Here is an 18034-nt window from a genome sequence, read left to right as displayed (position 1 = left end):
AAGCTGTAATCAGAGCTCGGATTAAAGTTGTGGTTTGTCCTTCTTGAAGCTGCAAACGTTTCAATTTCCCCTCTGTATGTCTTTGATTAAACCTTATCCAACCTGCTTTTATGTAGTGTTATCATCATATGGGGGCTTGTGTGTAGTTTCCCTCAGGTGCTGGGCTCACAATCTGTTTTATCTGGCTTTTGAAAGACATCAGAGGGAAACGTGCGAACACACGCGCACACAGACACATACACACACACACACACACACGCACACACACACACACACACACACACAGAGTAGAGTACCTATGAACCTTTGCCGCAGAGATTTAAAGGATCATGTGCTGTTTGAGATGTGAGACTACCCATGTGAGAAGAGCAGTGTTGATTATACAGGCATGACCGCTGACTTAAGGGTGGTCTTAAGTACCTCACATGCCAGATACTGCAAAGCAATTCCTCATTTTTCTCATTTCAACACTGTAAATGTAGCTTTTTGGACTTGCAGCCCAAGTGGGTTGTGTTGTCCTACTTCATGCTTAAAAGCACTGCAGCCTTGATATCTGTGCAATATAAGATTTAGTGCTGAATGGTGTAAATCGCTCTCTGTGTGCAGGGAGTGAGTCATGCTGTGGAGAAGTTTCCTCCACTAGGGTAGGGGAAGCCCAGTGGTGCACTCGAGCGAGAATCTGAACAGCTGAAACCTCTGGCAGAGAGACAGCATTCACTAGGCCAACACATCCCTCACTCATGAGTTTCCCTCCCTGAACTCCTCTTACTTATTTCTGCTGCTTGAATCAGATCTTAATTAGGTAACATTTCAGATCCCTGCATGAAAAACATATAAAAAAATGTTTCCAATGGATGGAAGCTGTTTTATTGAGAAGTCAAAGTTGATTAACATGCACAGACGAACACACACCTATTGTGGCACTGTCGGTCCATAGGAAGACCCACCTCAGAAAAGTATGTCTGTCTTCAAGGAGTGGGAGCAGTCTGTGTGAAGCGTGTGCACGCACACACACACACACAGAAACACGCGCACACACACACACACACACACACATACACACATACACATCTCTTTGAATTCAGAGGACATTTGATGGGCTTACATTTACTTCCTACATTACTTCTTGTCTAACCTGAACCTTCACCCTAACCTAACCTAACCTTAAAACATGTCTGTACCTTAATCTTTAATTATCTAGATAATGGGAACTTATTTTTGACCCCATAAGGAAGACAAGTCCCGATAAAGTTACTGTAAACTGATTTAGGTTCCCACAACATCAGTAATAACTTCAGCACACACACCTTACCACTAACTTAAACCAGGACTCATAAGGGCTCAAGTGCCTTTTCTAGACGGGTACAATGATCAACTGTTCATTTTCGACCCACCTCACTAAATACACAACATATAACCCTTCGTGTGTGTGTGTGCACGCCGTGGTTAGTGTAGTGTAACCGGACTCATTTCCAAATGACCGCACACCAAACAAAAAAGCTCTCTGACTCGGCTGTCCCGTGGCTGACTCCATGAAGATGCACGGGTCAGTGGCTCTGATGTGGTTCAACTGTGAAAATTGGCAGAGGGAGTAGAAAAGTACAAAAATTGATAGTAGGACGCAGCAATAGAAAAGAAAGAGGATACAAAACATTTAAATTATGGAGGAAAAAGGGAAAGATAAGGAGAGGGACTGGTGGCACTAGCTTGCGTCTGCCAAGAAATCAGACAGAGGAGGAATTCAGACACACACCACAACAGCAGCAGCGGGTCTGTTCTCAGGGGGTCCCACTGCTGTCAGAGGGAGACAGTTTATTTAAGTTCTGTTCTGAAAACAGGGAGTGGACCAATCCCTCCTCCCAGATCAACAAAAGATGTGGAGGCCGGGGGGTCTGAGTCAGCTTATGACTTCAACTGTTGAATAAAGATCACGTCCCTGTGAATTAAACCTCTCACTGGTTTGCTATGGCCTTTGGTTTGTGCTCATCATGTGTTTGAGCAGACATCATGTCAGAGGTGCAGCTGAACTTTATTCATGCAGGATGTTCTGTTTTAAGTAAGATTCTTGTTTTTGGTGGCTTTGTATTCACTTTTCTATGCTTCTGGGCTAATGAGCAATTAGCAAACCTGCTTCCTGTCACTCCTCCCTGGTGTTGTTGTTTAGTCTGGTTAGTAACAGGCAGGCTGTGATAAGGTGTCAGATTGATATCGACAACCTGTGAAGCAAAGTGACAGAAAACACAGGAAACAAAGCAGAATCGGCCTCTTTGACATTACTCCTGGGGTTTGTTTGGACTTGTCAGCCCGACCTTTGCCCTCTCTGCAGATACACTGAACTTGCACCTCCTCTGACATTTGCCCCCTTACCCTGTGTAGCCATGGAGGTGTTGGTGAACGAGCTGGGAGTTCTGCTGAAGATGCTGGACCAGGAAAACCTCAGCTCCTCCACCCAGGAGAAGAAGACATCAGTGTGGAACCTCCTGCAGCAGCTACAGCCGTCAGGTCAGAGAGAAATCACTGACACAGTGACTGTTCACTAAACTCTGTTCATACAGAATAATGGAAAATGTTTGCATTTCATACTAAAGTTGGATTTACAGCAGTTACCATTCCAATATCATTTTATGATTCACAAAACTCCAGATCAGCACCAAAACTTCAGCCAGTCATAAGACACTTTTGAGAAATTCACAAAATGTGGACAAATACGCAATCACACAATGTTAAAGAAAATGAAAAAAGAAATCGCTGCATCCACCCCTGACCCGTATCACATCTAGTCTAGTTAAAAAACAAAAATTGATAAAGAGTCCTGAATGGAAGAGGTAATGATAGCAGCATGTGCACTATCCACTTTTTTATGTTGCATTTATCATTTATCCATTAATTTATATTTCCACCATTCCTATCCTCCAACGCTCAGCATGTTGTTAACACACAGGAAGTTATTTCACGTTTTCCTCTTCCTCTCTCTCAGTGCCGGGGACAGACTACATCTACATGAACTCATCAGTTTACAGAAATGGCACCAGCTTTGTCGAGTCCCTCTTTGAGACATTTGGTGAGTTTCAGTTCCAGCACAGTGCTGTAAAACGCACAGCATTGTCGTCATACGAGCTGCACCGATGTGCCTTTTCATAGAGTCCAGAAGTGGGAGTGTAACTGTGTGCTGTTGTGATTTATAGACTGCGAGCTCGGAGACCTGAAGGATGATGTAGATGATATCAAAGAAGAAAAGAACGACCAAACTGACACTTTAAATCAGGCAAGTTGCCAAAAGTTCCACAGTCCCTCTCCTTTACCATAACTATCAATTACAACTGAAATACTGGCTATAAATCCTGGAGGTTTGTGTACACTGCATGTGTGGGATGTGTGTTGTTTGATCTCCATCTTGTCAGCACTCAAATCCAAATCCAGCTTTGTAAGGAACCATTGCACCTCTTAACAAATGCAAAGCAAAGAGAAACATTGGGAGAGTATTCCTTGTTGTGGGGGTTTCCCGTGTACACGTCACTCTACCAGCTGTTGGAAGAGTTAAAACGTTGAAATCCACCCAGAGTGCATGTGTCTTATTAATGGATCTCATTTTCAGGCTTTTACTCTATCTCTCTGATGATGCAGTTCTTTTGGTGTGAAAAAAAATGTGAATGGTTGTGGTGGAAATTTGAGAGCTATGTTTTTGTGTCTCCTTTTGGCAGAGCTGTGCAGATTCCCCGGCCCTGCACTCAGTGGACTCTCCTCCCCCTCTGCCCACCACACCGCCTCCTGAGGACTATTACGAGGAAGCGGTACCGCTCAGTCCTGGCAAACTGCCAGAGTACATCATCACGCGAGGTCAGCATCCTCCCGCCTCCGCTGAACTCACAGCCATAATGTCATTTTGGTGTAAAAAAATCAGTCACTGCTCAGCATTTAAATCACACACACATAAGGTGTTTTCCGACATGGACTCTGGAGAATATCCACACTATGAGGTCCGGAGTTTGCCTTTCACACATAAAAGGAGATACCTCAATAAGAAGTGCTCACAAAAACACAGAAATCTCCAGAGCGTTCAGATGACGGGTGGTGCAGAGGCAGGATGTAACAAATTAGGTTAGGTCTGTAACATGTCTTTGTTTTCAGCACTTTGACACTGGCATCAGCCCTTATTACCAAAAGCTCTCTTTTGACATCTTTGTGTGTGTCTACGACGTGAAAGGCACAGGTTTTTTATTCTGGGCCTGGCCGGAGAAACTCAACACACACTCTGGAGCCTTCTCTCGGACATTGACGTTCCCACATACAGACCCTCTGGATAATGTCAGGAGATTATCCGGACTTCAGTGCATGTCTGAAAGCAGCTACATTGACATACAGCACTAGCATAAGTTACAACCAATGGCACAATGAAACACAAGCACAAATTTTAGATTTTTTTCTTTCTCCCATTTGCAGTCAGGTCCAGTCCTCCCAACTCCATAGAAGATGGATATGAAGATGCTGAAAATAACTACCCCACTACCTGCATAAATTCACACCGTAAAAACTCTTGTGAGTTATAAGAAACTAATTTATTATCTGATTACAGGATAAAAACAAACAAGAGATGAAGTTAACTTCATGTTTTCTGTTGCTGCTCTCACAGACAATGATTCTGACGCTCTGAGCAGTTCATACGAGTCTTACGAGGAGGATGAGGAAGAGAGGAGCCCCGGCGTCCAACTCACTCATCAGTGGCCGTCGGATGAGAGCTCCATGCCTCCTGCCAGAGACTGTCGCATCTGTGCCTTCCTGCTGCGCAAGAAACGCTTCGGACAGTGGGCCAAACAGCTCACAGTCATACGGGAGAACAGACTACAGGTTAGAATTCACACACTCATTAAAGAGGAATAGATCTTAACTTTTATATTTCTTTCCTAAAACCTACACTTTCCAATTTGTCCTCCTTTCTGCAGTGCTATAAGAGTTCCAAGGACACATGCCCGTATGTGGACCTGCTGCTGCCCCAGTGCACTGTGATCTATGCACCCAAAGACAGCAAGAGGAAACACCATGAGCTCCGGTTCACGTTGCCTAATGGCGATGCGCTGGTGCTGGCGGTGCAAAGCAAGGAACAGGCCCACAGATGGCTTGGAGTAAGCTGCACTCTGCTCTGTATTCCAGCGTAGATACATATGTATGCAGTTATACAGTAACACAGCCAGGAGTCATGCTGACAATCACTGGAAGTGGGTTTGGCAAACGTCTAGCAGAATTCACTGTAAAATGGAGGTTAACACATGTAAAATATTCCGGCAGGTTGTTAGAGAGGTGTGCGGTCAGAGCACAGGCCCTGAGGAGTCTGCGTCTCCTGTCAGTCCAAGAAAAACTGAACTTGACAAGGTAAGTGTAGCCGAGAGGATGTTTGTGTAAGTGAGATCCTGTTGCTTTTATCCTCGAGACAATAATTCATCTTCACAGCCGAGCTGAGGAAAAGTATATAGCAGGCTGCAATTGTGTTGTCACCATAAATTTCCTTAAACAACAGTTTTGCTCTGTTTTGCGCAGTTATACCTGTGTTTTGCCTTCAGAACAAAGAGGAGATGTAGTGTGATCGGGTGTTAAGAAATGATAGGAGTGGCAGTGAGTCGGTGTTGGAACAGGCAGATCCTCTTTTATTATGTTCTACCTGTTGTAACTTAAACTGCAATAAGCACAGAGAAAGGACAGCAGAGCTGCCATAAATTTGGTAGGAAAATGGCAGCGGATGTTTGTGGTTGTGAGACAGTATGTAAGAGAATGAAAGAATCCAGAGGTGGGTACGTGTGCCAGCTCGTCTCAGGGATAGTCATTTAGTTTTTATTCTGAAACTGTTTGTGTGTGTGTGTGTGTGTGATTGTGTGTGTTTCTTCCTCAGAGATTATCAGCAGAGAGGAACACATCGGATTCAGACAGCGTGGGTGTGTCAGCTGGAGATAACTGCAGAGAGAACGGTGAGACAGACACAACCATCCTCAAATCCGTACATAGGGTTACACAGCAAAAGAAAAATAAACTCGGGGCCCATTTACCAGCATTCTCTCCGCAGATGTAGTTTGCTCATGTGGTCGGCTGTGCCCCAGGAGGTAGAGTGGGTCATCCACTAACCAGAGGGTCAGTGATTCAATCCACGAATCCATGAGCAACACACTGAGCCTTCAAATTTCCCCTGATAGTTGTGGCAACAATGTATTAATGAAAAATGGAAACTTTCCCACTGGCTAATAAACCAATTAGACTGGACATTAAACAAGAAGTCATAATAACATAAAAGATCCTAAAGAATCTCTCCCTCTCCCTCTCCCTCTCCCTCTCCCTCTCCCTCTCCCTCTCCCTCTCCCTCTCCCTCTCCCTCTCCCTCTCCCTCTCCCTCTCCCTCTCCCTCTCCCTCTCCCTCAACCTCTCCCTCCCTCCCTCCGTGTCTCTCCCTCCCTGTCTCTCCCTCTGACAAAACATCCAGCGTTTTAATTAACTTTAACACCAGGTCCTAATCTTCCTCGTCAGTCAATCTTTCTCTCATGTGATAAGGCTTCATTACTATGTGATGTGACTGTGATGACTAGAAATGCTCTATATAAATGCAGACCATTTACCATATATGTTCCTGAACACCCTGTAACAACGGCAATACCTACAACCATGGGATACCTAGTGTTATAGAAAAGGCACCGTGTATAATTGCGCTGTATGAATATGTGCTTGAATGGGTGGAGAAGATAACAGTGTGGATGTTTACAGCTCAAGACAGTTGTATGATTACAGAGTTGGATATGAAAGTGTTTAAAATATCAATCTGGATTTAATCACCTCAAAGGAAAAGCCTTGGTTCACATAAGGAATCCATATTTATTTGGATTTCAGCCACATCTCTATTATGAGGTGCCAAGGCGGATGTACGAGGGCTTTCAGAAACCTCTGACTTTCCCAGTCGTAATTATCACTGGGATGTGTAGGCTGTTTACAAGTCAGAAAGATAAATGCAGCATTAGGTCACATCAAAGTTCAACACAGTTGAGTTATTTCCATGAAAACAGAGCATTTGCCAATGAAGACCATGAGATGCAGCTCTGGGAAAAAATGCTAGTATGTTTTATCTTGCGTCAGGATCTAGAATTTCCTCAAGGGGGTTCTCATGTTTTAACTTAATATCAAGTTTCATATTCTAAAGATGAATTTGGACAAAATATCAACAGTGGAATCCTTAACTCTTCATGTAGGGAAGGTGAAACGAGGAGCTATCGCTGCAGGCCGAAAAATCACTCGCATCATCAGCTTCACCAAGAAGAAGCCCCCTCGACCTGGTGATCCCCGGACATCCTTCGTTGACCCTCGACAAGGTCAGACCCTGCCTCGCATCACTTTTTAGTTCTCACAAGATTGCAGATGCCTCATTTTTATTTTCCCTCCTCACAACACAGGCAACCTGTCGGTGCTGGTGAACCAGGTGTGGCGGGAACAGTGGTGTTGTGTGAGCAGAGGCTTCCTGTACTTCTACCTTGACAAGGGAGACACTCGAACCTCTCTGCCGTCACTTCCTCTCCTCAGCTGTGAGGTGGTGCCGGGGCTTGGACCCAAACACCCTTTTGCCTTTCGGATCCTCCGCAACAACAAAGAGGTGGCTGCTATGGAGGTAGAGTACCTTGATTATCTTACTATATAGTTGCTACTCAATATTTATATATAACTTAGTGTCAAAGGACTGTGTGTGATGTGATAAGAGCAGCACGTAGTGAATAACAGAGAATTATCACTGGACTCGTCAGTTTCCCTCAGATTTACGAAGCATTTTATCACCTTTCAGCTCATCGTTTCCTTTTAGAAGGCTTCAACTTTATTGCTCTCATCAATCTAATCTTGAGCAGCATCAGCAAACTGCTTTCAACATTGAAGCTCTGATAAACACAATGTAAGCTTCCTGTCCAACACCCAACAGCATAATAAGTCATTGTACTTTAGCTACTAAGATTCAAGATATGTCCTCAAGAGGTGGTGGAGACCAAAAACAAAGCACAAAGAAGAGTGGAAGTTTTACTTGCATTAGTTTAGAGGCAAGAAACTTCAAATTAATTTTGTATTTGCTGTTTAATCTGATGGTGTAACGAGGTTACTATTGCTTAATCATGTTGTGTTTACGGTTTGTTTCAGTGGCCCCATTTTACCAGACACACTGTTTTACCACCTGTAATGTTCAAATTCTGGTCTCCTTTCAGGCTGCCAGCTCTGATGAACTTGGACGGTGGCTGGGTGTCCTCTTGGCAGAAACAGGCTCGACCACAGACCCAGAGTCGCTGCATTACGACTATGTTGATGTGGAAACCATTGCTAATATCCGTAACGCTGCACGTAATTCCTTCCTGTGAGTGAGACTGTCTGGGGTAAATGGGGGGGGGGGATGGGGGTTTGAGATATTTGGATAAGGTCAGTGCGAGGCCACCAACCAGAGCGGGGATGCTTTGACCTTTCTCCGACTTAATTTCTCCCCTCTCTCTGATCCTAGGTGGGCCACCTCCTCCTGCAGTGCCTCTACAGACTCCAGGACATATGATGAGGTCTCTAATGAGGACATGCAGGTGGGTTGCATGTGCACAGACCTGTACACACTTTCCCAAAGTTCACTTAAATCTCCTGTGTAATGCTTGACTTTAGTATGACAAGATTAGAGTCTGTGTGTCTGTGTGTGCAGCTGTTTGGGATGGTCCCCGTCTGAATATGACGCCCCATATCAGTCACCCCCACAGACAGACAGTGCTCTGTTACACGCCTATCAATGATGGCTTTTTGTGGGTCAGAGACAAAGTACTGTGTTGGCAAAGGAGAGAAAAAATACCTAAAAAAGCAATCAAACTGATGACAGCAAAGCAAGGGGTCAGGGCACTTTTACAGCCTGTACACCTCTTTCTTAACCTCACTGACACACACTTAAACACTCACCCCCTCACATCCTACAGACACAAACATACACACCTCAGCGGCCTTAAGCCAATAAATCTAAAGATTAGTTTATTGCTTTGCCTTTGTCATCCTTCCCACATCTGTCATGTCCTCCCTCCACTCCTCTGCACTCCACCCAGTCTGGGGAGAACCGCAGGCCGCAGTCTGGGAATCAAGGGAAGCGGCGCTCAAGTTTCTCAAGCAACGACTCAGACAGAACTAAACCATTAGTTTCCCTCAAGAGGACTGGCTCAAGTAAGTGTGATTGGTTGGTTTTCCAAAGTTACACTGCTGTACTTCTATTGGTCTGTTCTTTAGCAAAGCCTCATGCAAATTTTCTTTTGAACAAGTCTTCTTTTGAAGAGGCAACTCAGTAATTACATATTGTTCAACTGGTGGATTTCAATTTATTATTTTAAAGAGACTTATTGTGAGAACACATTTGTTTGTCAGGGAAATGTATTCTATATCTAAGGTGCAATGAAGCTCAAAGCCAATTTACCGAAGGTGGTCTTAATTCTCTGGGCTTGTTCTAGCAGACTGCAACGTGCACATATGGGGTTTAGAGCCTTGACACTTCTATACTAGAAGTATGCAAGTAGCTTTTGGGAGTATATTTTATGAATAAAAAGGGGAAAGTCTTTCAAATTTAAAAGAATGACGAGACCTGTGTCTCTTAGATTTGACTTCTCGACTTTGCACCCCTCCATTTCCATCTATCTTTCTGAAAAATACATGCATAGGTAAATGGAAAATATATCAGCCTGCTGCCCTTCGAAGGAGACGACTACTTTTACAGATGGTCTGCTATAATATAGTTGTCACACAGCAGTCATATAGTCCAAAGCTCCAGTTTTATTGTAACTTATACTATTCATACAGTCACTTCAGTGGGCTGCCAATTCACTGACAGTCGTAAAAATCTGAACTCTCATCCGGCTCAATATTCCCTCTTCTCTCTCCTCTCAATCATATTATTTTCCATCTATAATCTCTTCCCTTCTCTCTGTCCTGTCCCATTTGGTCCACCGTGTCAGTTGGACTCTAACATTACAAATGAAGAAGTTGAGCTTCCAGGGTTTAGGAAAGTGATATTGGTGTGGTCGGACAACTCCGTGCTCTTCTCTGCACTGTTTCACAGGCCTTCACTCTGACGTTCTGACACTTCAAAGAGCCGGCGCTCTCCAGGGCTGAAAGCTTCAGGATGTAACCTGAGATTTATTGGACACTCGCATTAGATCCGCTGTCTTGCCTCCTTGATCTACAGGAGACTGTGTGTTTATCTTGTATTTGTGCATCGTATCCTTGTTCCCTCACAAACATTCTTGAATTATGATATAAGGTCAAATTAGAGGGCTACAGTTTTGTTTGACTTGTAGAGCTGCTGCCACTCCCTTCGTGTGAAGATATTAAACAAGATGAGAAGATGGAACACTGTGAGACATTTTGTCTTCTTCCCATAACCCCTGCATGACTGACCTCTGACCTTTGCTCCCACCCAGATGCCAACCAGTATGGAAGGTATGGGAAAACACGAGCGGAGGAGGATGCCAAGCGTTACCTTAAAGAAAAAGAGGAGCTGGAGAAGGAGAGAGATGGGATACGAAACACACTGGTGACCCTACGACAAGAGAAGCAAGAGCTGAAGGAAGATTTAAAGACAGCCTCTGGTACAGAGATTTAAAACACAACTGCAGATGCTACTCCATAGTTTTTGGTAATGTTTGGATTTCAGTCCAGACTTTCCAAAATCAGAAAAATTTAACTGAACCTTTTTATGTGTTGTTAACTGCTAGAAACTCTAGTATTGAAGAAAGCCTGCACACAAGGCTTGGATATCAAACGCAGACATCTCTGCTCTTCATGTGACCTTGACCTCCTTTATTAAAGGGCCGTGTGAGCGGAGAGTTTCCCCACAGGCCTCAATAAACCATCTAATTGCTCTTATTAAAACTAAATTCCTTCTAAATCTAATTAATTTCATGTAGTTTCACATATTACACATACTCATGCACACATTCTTTTTCAGATAAGTTTTGATGCTCTATTAATTTGATATTTTCAGTAAATTTTTTCTCAGTTTTAAGTATTTGATGCTTTTATTTGTCTTATACGATAGTAAACCGAAGATCATTTAGGCTTAGACTGTTGACTGGACTAAACAGGCAATTTAAATAAGTTGGATGTAGGTAGATGTTTTCACTATTTTCTAGATTAAGGTATCAGCAAAGTAATCAATCATAAAAATAAGTTTGTTGCAATTGTTTTTTTACAACCGTACATAAAAAGGTAAGCAGCGTTTTAATGCTATAGCTAAATTCAGGTACATCTTGGTAGTAATCTTAACATTTGTAAATAAGCATAATTTTTCTTTGGAAAGTTTGATCTGAAAAGTGAAAAGTGACAAGCTATAACAGTTGTATTTGACTAGTGGAGTAAGTATGAAGTGGCATAAAATAGAAATGATTAGTGCTCCTGGTTGAGCGGCCATCAGAAGCTTGAGCTCCCCTGCAGTAACGGGCAGTTCAGTTGTGTCTTGACATTTTGCTGCATGTCTTTGCCACTCTCTCTGTCCTATAAATAAAAATATTAAGTATTTGAAAATAGATACTATCAAGTCAATCACTCATTTATCTCAATAGCACTTGAGTTAATATACTTTATTTTGAAAGCCATCCTGTATTTAGAGGACATGAAAATACAAATGCTGCTGTCTTAGTTTGTCTCATTGAGTTATGTAGATGTTTTATACGTCCATGTGTGTGCAGATAAGAGGAAGTCCTCCATGAACAAACGTGTGTCCCATCTGGAGGAAGTGTGTCGAGCTAAGGAGGCAGAGAGGGTGGATCTGGAGCTGCGACTCACAGAGGTCAAAGAAAACCTGAAGAAGAGTCAGGCAGGTGGAGCGCTGGGTGCACCAGTCGAGGCTAAACCACCTGTTAAGGTATATTTTGTTGTTTCGTGTGGAAAGATTAGCTTACATGCACACTTGTGAGTACATACTTTTATTTACTTGTTTACTTTTTTGTGTGTAGGCCTCCAGCAAAAAAAGGCAGAACATCTACAGTGATTCACTACCAGTAAATTGTGCCTCAGAAATACGTAGGAGACCTCCGTCCGTCTATGCTTCTTCTACAGGAACCGTCATGCAGAAGGCAAAGGTAACTATCATCCAATTCCTATTGGTGCTTTGTCATTTTGGACATTTACACTGAAGTACCTGTATGTGTGAGTGTACTTTAAATGATTGTGATCAAATTGGAGTCAGTAAACGTGATATTTGAAGACAATATAATAAGTATTTTATTTTGAGCTAGCAGGGTTTGTATGGTTTATAGAGATGTTTACTTGGTCTTTGATTAATTATTAGGTGAAAAGAAGTCAGTTTGATAAACTAGTACATTGTGTTATTTGCTACTTTGGGTTTGCGTACGAGTAAACAAAATAACTTCTGAAACCGTCTGAGTGGAGGCCAAATTCATTATTTAGTATTCATAATTGATATGTTCGCATTATTGACAAATGTACTCATTGCTGTTGACATTACTTTCAGTGTTGTGATAATGGCTGTAGCTTGCAGTGTCACAGTCATTCAGCCATAACCTAAATTAAATCTCCTATCCTTTCTATTTATTCAGGAATGGGAGTCAAAGAAAGGAACCTAAGAGAAGCATCGTTAAAAGGACTGGTGTATCAGGATGGGACTTTTTTCAACCTGTTATCCCACAAAGGACAACCTTCCTCCACATAAATTGACTGTAATGAAAGAATTCCGCCACTAGGTGGAGGTACATCCCTCTGAATATTCTTGCCTTTCTTCCTCAGAGGACTTCACATCTTCCGTATACAAGTATTTTCATTGTCTGCGGATCAAACTGAAACAAAGAGAAATCTTGTGTTGAAGAAAGACTCATGAAAAGTGTATTGAAGAGCACAGCGCGAGTATAGAATGCAATGTCACGGAGAAAAGGAGACGGAGGATTGTGTTGGAATCAGGGTTGCATTAAGTGAGATGTGAACATGCCACATGGGTAAGTTAGACTAAGACATGTGATGTGTTTGAAAAGAAGAGGACTAGAGGGCAGTTTCAGCCATATAATGTGCCTGTTATGTGACTTAACGTCTTTATGTTCTGCCTGTATATACTTAGCCATGACTACTGTTTTATATACTTTATTCTTTTTCTAATATACGATGTTTTACTTATCATCATCATGATGATTTACCCGATATGAGTTTTCAGCTGCAGTGCTGTGGATCGATAGCGCGTCAATATTTTTTGATTGCACTCCGCTTCTCTGACAGTCGAAGCTGTTCAGTGATCATCTGCTCAAATATCTGGCTGAAACCAAACCCTACAGCTACTTGACCTCGCTATAGAAAACTGAGTGACTAACAAAGCAGTGACACAAACCATCATTGAAAATGAGAAAATCTGCCCTCTATCATTTTATCAACTTCTCCTTCTGAATCTGTGAATGTCTTTTTGCACTTTATCGTTCTTCTACCTGGATAATAGAACAAATGTCTTATTTCCTCCACCATACATTACAATAGAGATTTCTTCATTAAAATTCATATACGCATGTTCAGGTACTGGCTTTTAATTTCACATGAGATGCTGTGAAGAGCGTACACAATATATGATCTCATACAAGCAGCGTATGAAAGCCAAAACAAGCGAAAAACACATCTACATCAGTCACTTAATGAAGGCAACTCAATGCACCACAGTATAGTGTGGTGCAGTCCAGGCAGCCAGGTTCACTTCCTTGTCAGCAATCCTCACTTTTACATGTTTATCTTTAGGTAGCAATCCAATCACACAACAAACTGCTCTCAATACTGATTATAATCTGAAGCTGGTTCTTCAGCCAGAGCCGATTGATTTTCATTAATTTGAAGCCCTATCTGAGGGACAAGCAGGTTTTCGCTGTATGGTACAAAAAGGTTGCATGGTCAGTTGTGATCCAGGCAGTGGTGACTGGTATGGGGTCTCGAATGAGGAGGTAGATCAGCTTCACAATGGTGACATTGACTTAATGCAGCAGCTTGGAACCAACGCTCAGAGAAAGAGATAGTACAGCCAATAGAGGATGTTGACAAACAGGAACGCAGTGGGGAAGACTGTGCGGGCGTGGCGGTCAATGTTGTGTGGGTTTTCCACAGTGAAGACAGATGCAGCCCTGCGAGACGCATCCTTCACCGCGGACAGGCCACACCCCTGTCTTAACACCTTCTCTTTGGGTCCAGTGTCGCTCATGGCGTCGCCATTCTCCGAGCGCTCCGCTTGCTCCTCTGCCGTGGAGTCCATCGCCACATGCTGCTTGGGTTGGGTGGATCTGACCAAGGGGATGGAGCCGTTTCCGTTGGACTCGAGGAACTCCTTCAGAAGATCCTAACAGACGGACAGAAAGATGTACTTACAATGTCTTCATCATCTAACCTGAAAGTTCTGCTTTTTCATCTCATGTTTCAGTACAAACATGCTGCTTACTCTGTGTAAATCCTCGATGGTCTGGTGCTGCGTGGTGTAAAAGTGGGCACAGGCATACTCCAGCAGTGCACCGAATATGAAGGTGAAGCAGATGCCCAGGTACACGTCTATAGCCTTAATGAAGCAGTTGGCGTTGGGCAAGGATGTCCGGGCGCCCATCATCAGAGTGGTCATGGTCAGGACTGTAGTCACGCCTGTAGAACACACAACAATGTTGTCTTATACATAATCCTTCTATCGGTAGTCGGTTCAGACGTGTTTGTGCAGCCCCTTAATTATCTAGCGGCTCACACATTATACCTCCAGTTACTGATTGGTAACTGGAGTCAACAATCTAATCATCAAGCTGTGTGTGGTTAACTCGTGTTGTACTGAGGTACATATGTGTTAAATCGATGCAGATAGTACAATACATCTCTGAGCTTGATTCACTGAACTGCATCATGGTTAATAGCTGGTGAGAGTGAACGGTTGTTTGTCTCTGTATAGCTGCTCTGAACAGAGTGTGCCCGGCCTCTCGCCCAATGCCAGCAGGGATTGGCTCCAGCTCCTCCAGTATAGCTGCTGTGAATCATATATGATCGTATAGGGACATTGTATGAATCAGTACCTAATTAGCTTCATGTTGCACGTTGGAAGTTATTCTTCTATTTGTGTCAAAATTATATAACACGAACATACAGTATAGTAAAAGCCATCGGGACAGTACTGACCAATGCAGGTTCTAGCAGGAACCGAGGACTGGCTGATCCAGAACGAGACCCAGGAAAGAACCACGAGCAACACGGAGGGAACATACGTCTCCAAGATGAAGAACAACACGTTTCGACGCAGTGCAAAATGCAGCACCAGCTTTGGGTACTGTCCTGTGAAGACACACGAGATGTTGAAGACAGTGTCTTACATTTGTGCTCTACCTTAGGTTCCCTCCACACGGGAGGTGAATTCTGGGATTTGAAGTGTTGCACCTGTTTCGTACACGGCCTCCGACACTGATGTATAGTAGGTCTCGATGCTGTACTGAGCCAGACGCAGCGTGTTGAGCCCCTTCACTGAATCATTCCCTCTGGTCCAATAGAACACCACGTCCTGCAGGTTGTAGCCCCCTGACACCACACACACACACACACGTCATGTTGAATCTGACCTGGCGAGGTAAACAATGTCTCTAAAGATTGATTACTCACGAAACTGATGTTCATGATGATGAAAATGGTAATGCTGCTGATGATAATGAGGTGGGGGGGGGCTGATGGGGCCTCACAGGTATTACTCACAGCTCTCCAGCTGCAGAGTGCACACCTGTCTGTCCATGGGATACTTGGTCAGATCCATGTTGCAGGCGATCGTCGCTGTGATGCTGTTGTGCGTGTGTTCATAGAAAAAAAAACATGTTGGCAACCTTCAAAAACTCTAAGTCGTTTGATGTAGGACAGGGTAATTAATAATTAGTGAGCATGGAAAACTCTCTGCCCCTGAGCAGATAAAGACTCATGTCTGAAGTGCCAACATTTCTGTGCATGAAGAATTATTTATATAATGATGTAATAGAGATTCAGGGCATTTGAATCAAAATTCTTCTGTTGATGTATTATTTCTTCCAAAATGAAAAAGTAGTCTCCTTATGTAGTGAATGGGAGTTTTATATAGGACAAAGACTCAGTAAAGTCAGGAATCACAATGCTTTCCTACATCCCTCATTATTTAAACAGTTACCCTGCAGATAATTTACCTCACTGTCCTCCAATAAAGCTGTCCAGTCCCAATAAAGCTCTCAGTCGGTGACACACGACCGATAGGACGACATGACACAGTTCTACTGTGGCCGGGAGCGTCTCTGCAAACATTCCCTCACACAATCTGAACTATTTGAGCTACAGTAATTCAGAGGAATTCCCTTAAGTTAAACTGTATGACTAGTGATGATACATACGAGTTTATTTTAAACCCAAGGCCAAGTCACTGCTGATAAGTATTACAAAGCTGAAGAAAATATCTTTGTCTTCTTATCTTCAAATACTTCTGTGTTACTAGTTCCTTTTCATTTTCTATTATGTCAATTCAGCCTAAACTAAAAAGCTTATTTTGTGAGATAAGCAGCAAATGTCAGTAAATGTCAAATCAATGCACCTAAACGTGAAAAAAAAAAGTACCGAATTGCGTATAGAACAGTCCCATTGCTGAAGATGCGTATGAGGCGGTTTTCCACTGTGACGTCATGCAGGAAGGAACGCTTGGAGTCTGGGATGAAGGTGTCCGGGACCCAGAGGAGAGACACCAGACGTCCGTCCAGACTGACGCTCTCGTTTCCAGGGAACACCAGCCTGGAATCCCGCCAGCGCTGACGCAAGAAGATGGTCGCAGTGTAATCCTGAAAAGATGATGTAAACCACCAGTCATTTGTCATTCATTCATTTTCCCTCATTCACCCAGTGACACAGAAAAGCTGACAGGTTCTTATACCATATTGATTTCGGAGATGGCATCGATACTGGCGATATCAAGGCTCATTCCAATTTCGACAGGACCCTCTATCAAAGATATTGGAGAGATCACATAAGTCAATTTTCAATTAGGGCCTTGAAACAGAAGACCACTCAAAGAATGTTAATATAACGATCACTTTACAAGCTCCTTCCTACCGTTAAAATTAGGTCTTAGGTATTTGTTGTATCCTTTCATCAGCTTCTGAATGGTTGGCTGAAGCTGAGAGTCATTCCACTCGCCCCAGTGGTTATGGAACATACAAGCACTGATGCAAAAGAGAGAGAGGGTGAAGGAGGAAAATGGACAAAAGCTGTTTGTGCAAGCATTTGAATTTCCTGTCAATATCAATATCAAAATAAGTGTATGGTTTTTGTTTGTGTGTTGGACCTAAAGTCACTCACTGCTCTGTGATCGTCAGGCAGAGGATCATCAGCGTGAGCGGCTGCACAGACATTGTTGATCAGCAGGGCAGAGGTCAGCAGTTCTGGCCGGGGGTTACAGGTGCATTACATGAATCACTGACCACTGATCCCACTGCAGCACATTTTTAATGGGATAGAGCAGTTTCAGCATTGGGTCGCAGCACAAACCTCAGAGGAAACCTGCAGCAGAAACAGTTCTCACCTTCTGGTGTTTTAAAGCTGTGAGTTCTCCCTGCACCGAAACGTGTAAAATTTCCCAGAAGCTGGTATTGATTTCCTCCCACCTGCCTTTATGAAAATATTAATGACTGCACATTTTTCCTAATCCAAAAATTACCCTAATCCTAATGTAACCCTGGTCTTGATATAACCCTAATACCAATTTCACCCAAATCCAAATTTGCCTTATACTATTTTATTCGGATCCTTGCTATATCCTAATATGACCCAAATGATTTACATTATGGGGGTTGTCTATATGGAAGACAAATCACCGTAATTACACTGTGTACAGAATACCTTGGACACACACACGGTAATAACCGCAGTGTCTAGATAAGGACACCGAGGTGTTTTGTGTGTTTCCTACACCCAAGTGTGTCGTATAGAGTCGTCACCTGCTGATGAATGTGTCCACTTCCTCATGATTTATTCACAAAGCCATAAGTCATAACTAAGCCTGTATCTAACTCAT

At 43.1% G+C, this 18034-nt stretch overlaps 2 protein-coding genes across 3 annotated transcripts in view; one reads left to right on the top strand and one right to left on the bottom strand.

Moving 5' to 3' along the window:
- The window catches only part of afap1l1a (actin filament associated protein 1-like 1a), a 28133-nt gene extending 14613 nt beyond the window's left edge, over positions 1-13520 (top strand). For both annotated transcript variants that reach the window (XM_061079327.1, XM_061079326.1), the window contains 18 exons: positions 2377-2502; positions 2978-3061; positions 3186-3265; positions 3702-3837; positions 4441-4536; positions 4631-4845; positions 4941-5120; positions 5284-5367; positions 5882-5957; positions 7221-7340; positions 7422-7633; positions 8214-8359; positions 8501-8573; positions 9075-9189; positions 10437-10604; positions 11703-11878; positions 11970-12095; positions 12573-13520. In XM_061079327.1, the coding sequence (XP_060935310.1) occupies positions 2377-2502; positions 2978-3061; positions 3186-3265; positions 3702-3837; positions 4441-4536; positions 4631-4845; positions 4941-5120; positions 5284-5367; positions 5882-5957; positions 7221-7340; positions 7422-7633; positions 8214-8359; positions 8501-8573; positions 9075-9189; positions 10437-10604; positions 11703-11878; positions 11970-12095; positions 12573-12599 (2240 nt within the window). In that variant the 3' untranslated portion in view covers positions 12600-13520. The remainder of the gene's footprint in view (positions 1-2376; positions 2503-2977; positions 3062-3185; positions 3266-3701; positions 3838-4440; positions 4537-4630; positions 4846-4940; positions 5121-5283; positions 5368-5881; positions 5958-7220; positions 7341-7421; positions 7634-8213; positions 8360-8500; positions 8574-9074; positions 9190-10436; positions 10605-11702; positions 11879-11969; positions 12096-12572) is intronic.
- Positions 13521-13999: 479 nt separating this feature from the next.
- Positions 14000-17372, bottom strand: gabrp (gamma-aminobutyric acid type A receptor subunit pi). The gene is made up of 9 exons (XM_061079904.1): positions 17320-17372; positions 17074-17183; positions 16895-16962; positions 16585-16802; positions 15709-15791; positions 15400-15537; positions 15145-15297; positions 14432-14625; positions 14000-14332 (listed from the first exon to the last, which is right to left on the bottom strand). Exons 1-9 carry the CDS (start codon positions 17370-17372, stop codon positions 14000-14002), a joined length of 1350 nt encoding a protein of 449 aa, XP_060935887.1.
- Positions 17373-18034: the final 662 nt, after the last annotated feature.

This window comes from Limanda limanda, chromosome 10 (genome assembly GCF_963576545.1).
Source record: "Limanda limanda chromosome 10, fLimLim1.1, whole genome shotgun sequence".
In the NCBI taxonomy this organism is placed as follows: Eukaryota; Metazoa; Chordata; class Actinopteri; order Pleuronectiformes; family Pleuronectidae; genus Limanda; species Limanda limanda.
This window is presented reverse-complemented; position numbering and strand designations above follow the sequence as displayed.